Source organism: Silene latifolia, chromosome 9, assembly GCF_048544455.1.
Source record: "Silene latifolia isolate original U9 population chromosome 9, ASM4854445v1, whole genome shotgun sequence".
In the NCBI taxonomy this organism is placed as follows: Eukaryota; Viridiplantae; Streptophyta; class Magnoliopsida; order Caryophyllales; family Caryophyllaceae; genus Silene; species Silene latifolia.
In genome coordinates this window covers 33409088-33417913 of record NC_133534.1, presented here as the reverse complement: position 1 = coordinate 33417913, position 8826 = coordinate 33409088, and the positions used below count along the sequence as shown (strand labels likewise).

The window sequence follows — 8826 nt, the reverse complement described above, 5'->3', positions numbered from 1 at the left end:
TATGCTGATAACCAGATCCGTTACGGACCCACTAATGACCTGACCGACTTGCCACCCACTTATGAGTTATGACCCAACCCTACTTAAACTGTAACCTACCCGAACCCGTCACTGACTGATACAATTCGAACTCGACATGACCCGACCCGTTTTAACCCTACCCGTAACCGACCCGATTGCCAACTTTGGGCTCCACCCAACAAGTCATTCCCTAATGTTTGATCAAGAGTCAACGCTTGATGTGAATCTCGAAAAGGCTAGCCGTTTTTGTTCAATCATATTTGCACTTGAAGTCTTCTTTTAATTGTTCATCCTCAGGGAAGATGGAATTATAACACTCTTCGTAAATGGTTTCTTCTATTCCTCCTTTACAAGCAAGAAGCTTACATCTCTTGGATCCTCAAAGTTATTCATGATTCATGAGGTATTTCATATTGTATTTCACATTTACAAAGTTTGAGTTTCGATACCTCCATTTTACATACATTTCATATTTTGTTCTCTGTTTATTGTGTAAGGACTTATATTAAGTATAGGAAAGGTGGTACTTCAAACTCGATACCAAGCTCTTAATCCACGGAGGGTTCCATATCTTTCTCAGGTTAGCTGCATCATCCTCTACTCTCTGCAAATTGTTGTTTTTTTATCAACATTATTGAGTTCTTGGGAACATTTGTTTCTAAATTATGGTAAACCGAGTACCAACCTTCAACCTTTTGACATAGAGGAGTTTTTTTTCGTTTTTAATAAAACGTATTTAGGGGATGTTTGATTCGCATAAAGGTATCGGTATAAAATCAGGAATTATATCAGGGTGGTATGGGTTTGAAACCCGATTCCTGATACCTTGTGTTTGGTTCAATTCGGGAATGATGAATCAAATATTTTTGTATGTCTATTTTATGGAATCTGAACTATTTACCTCTATATTAATTTTCGTCTTTAAGATTCCATATTAATTAGTTAAAACTTGTATATAGTTTTTTAATATATAGTTTTTTTTAATATTTAATAGTTCTATTCAAATATTCATAAATTTATCGAAAATGTCCAAGAAAAATCATATTTTGTAGTATTTTTTACGGGGAAAAAGAGTTTAGAAGAAAAATTAATTATATGAATATTTTAAAAAGTTTTTTTTTTTTTTACAATAATTTCTTTCCATTTCTTTTCTTTGATTTGATACCCAAAGGTATCAATCTCATACCCACTTCCCCTTTGGGTATGAAAAACTCATATCTCATGGTTTTGAGATATGGGTATCGAAATGCAAAAAAGTTGAAACAAACACAAGGTATGGGTTCTTATTCCAAACCCATACATTATACCAACAATGGGTGAACCAAACACCCCCTTAGTGAAGCGGCGCTCAAAAGAAACAGGACATTTTGCATAGCGTGTTTCAAGAGGGAACCAGTGGTAGAGCGAGGGGGGCTAGCAGAGACGCTCGCCCTCCCGCTGAAAATTAAAGTTCTAGTTAAATTCTTGAAATTTTTCGAGTTTTTCTTATGAAGTCGTTCGCCCGGAATTACTTTTCCCGTGCGCCTTTCTTTTATGAATTATTTATACTTAAGATCTTGTTAATAGGTCAGGTGAGCGGCTTACAAGTTGACTAATTTCGGGTTCGACTAGAGTGTGGGTCAAGTAGTCTTCAGGTTTGGAAAAATACGGGTTTTGGGTTGGGTAAGTCAAAATATTGTTGAGTATAATTGTAACACATTTTCTTCTTGTGACCTGTAAGATACTAATTTATGGCTAACATAATTGGTAAAGTCATGAGAGGTAATACTCATAACGTGGATTCAATTTCTATGAGCTAACATATGTTGCTGACTTTATGGCTTCTATTGGACATTCAAACTCTTTCGAGGTGATTTGAAAGCTGTGATTTCAACTTACTTCACTCATTCGAAATGATGTGATAAGTTAATCCTACCCAAAATAATCAATCTAGTTTTCTTACCTAATAAAAAAAAAAAAAAAAAAAAAGTGCCTTTGTGGGTTGGGGCTCCCTTTACCCACAAAAAAACACTAATCAACCTAAAGTGTCCTTTAATTGCATCCCATCCCAGGACAATTGTGTCTCAGTTATTTCACTTTTCATCTTTTTAACAAATTTGCATAAACATTTAACAATTTACAACAACGGTCAAGCCCTTCTCGGGAATCAATGAAATAGTGAAGTAGAGTATGTAATTGGTTTAGTTATTACAATTTACACTTGTCAATCATTCACCTCCCTTTCTTGGATTTTCAATTGATTTGGTTTAATTTTCGTAATTGGTAATTAAATTTTTCTGGAATCAATGAAATAATGTAATTCAATTTTAAATTTCTGAAAAAATTGGTTGATTAGTGTTAGTTGCACGAATAGGCCAAAGATTAGTGCTAACACAAGCGGAACTTGACGTCTAGGTTGAGCTGTAGGCTGTAGCTCTGGAAATGGCGAAAAGAGGTCACCGCGTCGTTGGTTGCAGTCTTTCTCAATATAAGCTCGACACTCTTCTTTCTGATCTCAATCATTCATCTTGCATTTTCTTGTTACATGATGTTTTGTTACCAATTTATTTCACGGAATTTTAAAACAATAAGTCAATGTTGAATCCTATATGTCACCGCGTCGTTGATTGCATTTTCTTGGGCGTTATAAAGCACTAACCTACATAACCTTAGTCATACTTTAAGATTTATTCCTATATGTCGGATCTTGGATTGTTATTCTTGGTTAGCTGATGGAAACGTCAATGTATGTTTCCTCCTACTAGAGATGTACTATCAAAGTATCAATTGAGCCTCTTTACTTGTTTACTGATTGCTAAATGAAAAGGCTTCCTACTGTAAGTTTGTTAATGCTTGTGGCTCCTTTCAATAATCATATCGCTCATTACTTTTATTGCCTTTGTGGGTCGACCGTGAAAACCGGGACTAGAGTTTCGACACCACACCGGCCCGAGACCTGAAAAACATGCTCCCTGTCTTTTTATTGCTTGCATTCTTGCCTTAATATGGGCAAGGTGCACCGTGCACTCCACAATCCGGCAAAAGGACCGCACCGTGAACCCTAGTAATCTAATATAGCAGAACCAGTATGTGGACTCCTCTTTGACTCTGTAGGGGAAAAAAGCTGATTACTCTTGCAGGTACAGTAATGAGATAAATGGGGTGTCCTACTTTTTAACTCCGGGTGTACTTTCATGTTTATAGGAGACAGTTGCTAAATATTTTTCCATGCTACCGGGCAGTACTCGTAACGTTGGTCTGCCATTGCGAGTTCGGATTGGTACTATCATATTTCATGTGATTATGACGATTCTGAAACTCATTACCAGCGTAGCGTAGCACTTTCCCTCAGTTTTAGTGTGTTTTTTCTTCCGGAAACACACCACCCCAAGTAACGTGTTGTAATACACAGATTATTACTAGACTGCTCCCCGTCTCTCCTTTCGTCATACTTATATTGTCTCAACGCAACTCAGTTTGTGGACAACTTCATCTTTAACCAATATTTATTCATAATATACACGCTTAAAACTAAACTTCTGACAAATAAAATATGAAACTACATATTTCACAAATTAAACGATAGATAATACTCCATAGCTACTGGTGGTAACTATGTTTTCTTATCCATAAGCAGGTGATAGCCTGGATGGCTGGATGTAGTCTCTGATGCTGACTGACATATGGGATAAGGAAAAATGAGCTTATACGGGAGAATATTGCAGGACTTGGACATAATAGAAACAGATGTCGACAGATTTTGTGGATCCTCAACTTACAATCTCAAACGTAGAATCGAGCTGCTCAGGCATGGGTTGATGTACATCATACCATATTGGGATTCACGTCTTGGGGGGACACCCTCTCTTAGACAAATAGAAGATTTTACGGATGGGAATGAGTTCATTGATTATTGGTTTCAAATAGTGGTCTGTAGGATGGGGTCCTCGTGTGACGGAGATGAGTGTCTCTGGCACAGGGCCGATTACTTTTACGCATCTAGCTACCTTTCAGTTTGGGAAAATGATTGGGTGAAATGCGTAGAGGGGGTCCTGGCAAGTCTGGAATATTTTCAGCATGTCGGTGGAGTAACTCTTTTAATGTCAGGTAAATTTAGAACCATTAAACAAGAAATTGGACTGCTGCTGTGTATTCAAAAGTCGGTGGCAAACTGGGATTTAGAAAAGTGGGAAGGAATTAAGCCACTGACAGATAATTTGATATGCCGTACAAAATATTATGCCCGAAGAGCTATGCACATCTTTAAGCTACTGCCATTGACCAACGTAGATGGAAAGAGCGACATTTCTACAATGGCGGAAGAGATAGCCAATTATGCAAGTTACTGGCGAAAGATTAGGAATAGCAGACCCCTGCATCTAATCTTGGAAGACACATATGAATCTGAGTATGAAACTCTTGTTTGCATCACTGATGATCTGCAATACCTTCTGATCACATTACTGGATGATCTTCCTTCCCAGATGGTATCAGACATTAGACGCATTGCAGATCAAATGGGCGATATTCGATGTGCACTTAGTCCTATATATAGTAAAATATTTGTGGAGAGTGGCATATCATATGCCATTGCAAGAGATATATATACCTCCGCTGATGAGGCGAGTCATATAATTTCGGAGCTCAACACACGTGTTAGTGTACTTCATACCCAACAGAAAATTGCTCACATTAGAGACGTTGCCTGCAAGATATACATGAAATACAATATAACTCCCTGTTGGATTGACGATTTCTTCAGATGTGCGAGGCTGATACTGGAGGAGATTGTATTACGCGATACTCCAGCTGCCAGTTATATGAGGGAGCTCAGCTTACTCCACATATTTATCGAGGACACCAGAAATATGTTGCAAGTAAGTATAAAGCTCCCCGATAAGTATCACCAAATTCAACTAATCTTCTGTAACGCTTGGATGCAACTCTGGTCACTCTGCTTAAAACAATCAAAGAGTAGAAAGGAATTTCTTACTCTATCTCTTGACATCTTCAAAGATATTACAGCAGACATTCCGCAAAAGGGTGATCTATTATTGGACTTGATCGAATATTTAGTCCAGATGCCTAAAGCTAATGAGCTTTTGCATGATCTTCGCAGATCGCTTGTCACAGCAGAAGATGACAACCTATTTGTAAAGTTAGTTTACTCCCTTGAGAAAAATCTAGTCAAAACTTTCAATACGGAGGGAGTAGTGGATGTTGTTGAAGATTTTGAGATTGAGGTCATTGAAGCAGCACACAGTTATATCTTATTTTTCAGGGAATTTAAAAATGATGCTTACTCTAGTCTAAAGCAAGGAGTCGAGGGCTTCAACGCATCGCTCAGACACGCTTATGATGAATACGTCAAGTTGCCAAGCATGGATCTGTCCATGTCTGAGTTGGAGTTCTTTGACATGCTAGTGAATCTGACAGAGTTCAAGGAAAATGATACTTGTAATTCAGATCAAATTGGTGTACTCCATGATGATTTATCTACTTGCTTTTCTTTTCTTCAACCTTATACAATGAGGCACGAGAAACCAGAGGATGTCAAACAGCTATGGACTCAGATAATGAAACTGGGTCACAAAGTGGACAATGTGATAGACAGATTTGAGGAGTTTCCTTCATGGTATAACAAATTACGAGTTTTTTATGTCTCAGAAGAGGTTAAGCTTGTCAAAGAAGATTTGTCGAAAATTTCCAGCTGGGACATATCCACGGCTGAAATCGAGGGCTCGGATATACATGCTGTAAACCAAATGGGAAAAGGCCACGCGGCAGAGCATTCCAAAGATGAAGTCAGTTTTGAGGAGGAAGATAGACTGAGGGAGCAACTTACCACAGGGTCAAGGAGTTTGGAAAAAATATCGATAGTTGGTATGCCTGGTTTAGGCAAGACAACCTTAGCCATGAGTCTATATAAAGATTGTGCCAAGTCTTTCAATGCTCATGCTTGGTGTTATGTTGGGCAAGAGTTTCAAAGGAAAGAGCTTCTCCAATACATCATAGGTCAGATTAGTGAGCGACCTAGCAGTGAAATCAATGCCATGAGGGTGGAAGATTTAGCTAAGCTCTTGAAGCAGTGTCTACTTAAAAAAAAGAACTATCTCATAGTCTTAGATGATGTATGGGACGTTGATGCTTGGGATGCTCTTCGGATATGTTTTCCACCTAGCCATAATGGAAGCAGAATACTAATAACAAGTAGGTACAGCATCGTCGGAGAGAAAGTTTGTGGTGAAAATGTTGTAAAACTCAACCTCCTAACTGCAGACAAAAGCTGGCATTTATTGCAGAAGAAAGTATTTGGGATGAGGAGTTATCCTAAAAGATTATGTGAAGTCGGGAAAGGAATCGCAGAGAAATGTGGAGGGCTTCCACTTTCAATTGTTATGATAGCTGGAGTTCTTAAAAATAAAAATGAGACGGAAGATGGTTGGAAGGAAATTGAAAGGAGCCTGGATGATCACCTCTTAAACGCTGGTTCTAGTACGCTAGAACTAAGTTACAGACATCTATCAGTTCGCATGAAACAATGCTTTCTATATTGCGGAGCATTCTCTAAAGGTACAGAAATCCCTAGGTCGAAACTGATACGACTATGGCTTGCAGAAAGATTTGTAGAGACTTCCTATGAGCAGGAAAGCTTGGAAAGCGCTGCAGAGAAGTACTTGTGCGACCTAGTGGACAGAAGTTTGCTAATGGTTGCAAAAAGAGGTTCTGATCATCGAATTCAAGCCTGCAGGATCCACGATTTGCTGCTAGAGTTTTGCATACAAAAAGCAAAAGTGGAGAAGTTTCTGATCACAATGGACAGGTATGAGCTAGTTATTCCCCCGTTTCATAACTTTACTTAATTTCATGCCTCTTCACTCAGAATGTCTTTGGAAACAGAGTAGATTGGATACAAAAAAACACAAGAGCTACATATGATCTGGGAAGTACGGAGTACTAAAATGAAATATAGGTTATCCTTAAATACGAGGTAAACCATGAAAATATCAAAAGCAGAAAAATGCTAATGTGTTTAGAAAAGTGAAAACTGAAGATGTAAAAAGATAAACAGGAAAAGAAAAAAAAAGGAAATACGGATTACGGACTTGCGGAGTACATAAATTCTGGAGAACCTTCTAAATAAAGTTAAACTGAGATTGGTCCCTTGTCCATGGCTATGGACCTATGGCAAAATGAAAAGAAGCCGTAATGCTCATAAATCACAGCAGTGAAGAATACTCGTGTTAACTCTCTCATACATGTACTTTATACTGTTTATAGTCTTCCATTGCTTACGGGTTTTACACTCCAGGTGGGACGATCCTGCAAGTCATCAAAAACGTGGCCGCCTATGCGCAACTAACGATCAGTTAATGAAATTCAATTTTGAGGGATCAACACAGCTAAAACCGCGCTCCTTGATTTGCTCTCCGTCGTTATTTGAACCATGGAAACCCTCGTTGTTTGTGTTTGAGAATTTCAAATCACTTACTTTGCTGGACTTGGAAAGACTTAGTATGGATGAGTGCTTTTCTGCAGGTGTAGGAGAACTGACATTGTTGAGGTACTTGTCCATACGAGGTTGGATGAAAAGCATCCCATCATCAATTAGTCGTCTCTTGAACCTTGAAACCCTCATTGTGAGAGGAACCCGTGGTGAAGTTGAGGTTCCACATACCATTTTCAGCCTGAGCAAATTAAGACATCTCGTGGTGGTTAAACGTGCAATCATTGGTGTGAATCCGAGTAATGACAACTCTTTAAGTAGTCTTCAAAGCTTCTCCACCCCAGTTCTTTCAGGGAGCATTGCTGATCAAATAATTGTAAGGCTGCCAAATCTTCGAAAGCTAAGATGCATACTATTGGAGGAGTCATTCGACTTGTCTATTTTTGATCGCCTTTGTCACCTTGAATCTCTGAGAGTGTTCTATCAAAGCTTGGATCCATTTTGTGGCAAGCTTAGCTTTCCCTCGAACCTTTACAAACTGACACTTTTTAGATTTCGGTTACCGTGGTTGGAAATAGAAAAGATTGCTGCTTTACTGCCTCGGCTTGAGATCCTCAAGTTACTGTTCAAAGCCTTTGAAGGAGAACAATGGAGCACAACAGGTACCTTCAAAAATCTGAAGTACTTGAGAATGGAGGGGCTTAATATCAAAGCATGGGAAGCATCAGATGATAACTTTCCTAGGCTAGAGCGATTAGTTGTGCGCAGATGCAAGTCGCTTGATAAAATTCCGGAAGAATTTGGATACATAGGAGAGTTAATGGGCATTGAAGCACACTGGTGTGGTACCTCTCTTGTGAAGTCGGTTCTCAAGATCAAGAGGGATCAGATTGATGGAGGGAACATGAAGTTCGAGGCCATAATATATCCCACAGTGCTCGACCTTAGCGATGATGAAGAGCTCAGTGAGTAGCGTAACACCCTGTCACCCCGTTGAACTTCATGCAATTCCGATTTACGAGTATTATATATTGTTGTAACTTGCAAGTTTTCTGTTGGTATCTATCATTTTTCCTCTTATTGTATGACCTCATTGTTGCACTTTCACTTTCACATGACTGCTTCATGTGAACAGATTTTCAAATGATTTTGCAATTTATGTTTTTTTATCGTAAACTTCTACCATTGTTTTATGGCAATATACAATAGTTGATGCAATAAAACAACGGTCGAAATTTTCGTTGTACTTCCTTAGCTAATTTCACCTGTCCTTGGTTTTTGAAAAACTGGTGCATATCAGTAGTTTTCAGTCTTGTGATAAAAGCCATAGTGCCTACAATCACCCTCACTTTGCTCCCCCTTTCTTGTACTTCTTGTTT

The 8826-nt window shown here is 38.6% G+C and overlaps 1 protein-coding gene across 2 annotated transcripts; it reads left to right on the top strand.

Moving 5' to 3' along the window:
* The first annotated feature begins 251 nt into the window (after window positions 1–251).
* On the top strand, window positions 252–8532 carry LOC141599527 (putative late blight resistance protein homolog R1B-16). Of its 2 annotated transcripts, XM_074419561.1 has the most exons (4): window positions 252–424; window positions 519–601; window positions 3638–6823; window positions 7313–8532. In XM_074419561.1, the coding sequence occupies exons 3-4, from the start codon at window positions 3699–3701 to the stop codon at window positions 8418–8420; spliced, it is 4233 nt and encodes a 1410-aa protein (XP_074275662.1). In that variant the 5' UTR covers window positions 252–424; window positions 519–601; window positions 3638–3698; the 3' UTR covers window positions 8421–8532. The 2 variants fall into 2 exon arrangements, with proteins under 2 accessions (XP_074275662.1, XP_074275663.1); XM_074419562.1 differs by lacking the exons at window positions 252–424; window positions 519–601 and adding an exon at window positions 2087–2837.
* The last annotated feature ends 294 nt before the right edge of the window (window positions 8533–8826 follow it).

Bases quoted from the DNA above. Each gene is read 5' to 3' on its own strand.
- LOC141599527 (XM_074419561.1), top strand. From the start codon at position 3,699: ATGAGCTTATACGGGAGAATATTGCAGGACTTGGACATAATAGAAACA. The intron at 6,824-7,312 runs GTATGAGCTAGT...TTTACACTCCAG, and splicing joins TTTCTGATCACAATGGACAG to GTGGGACGATCCTGCAAGTC.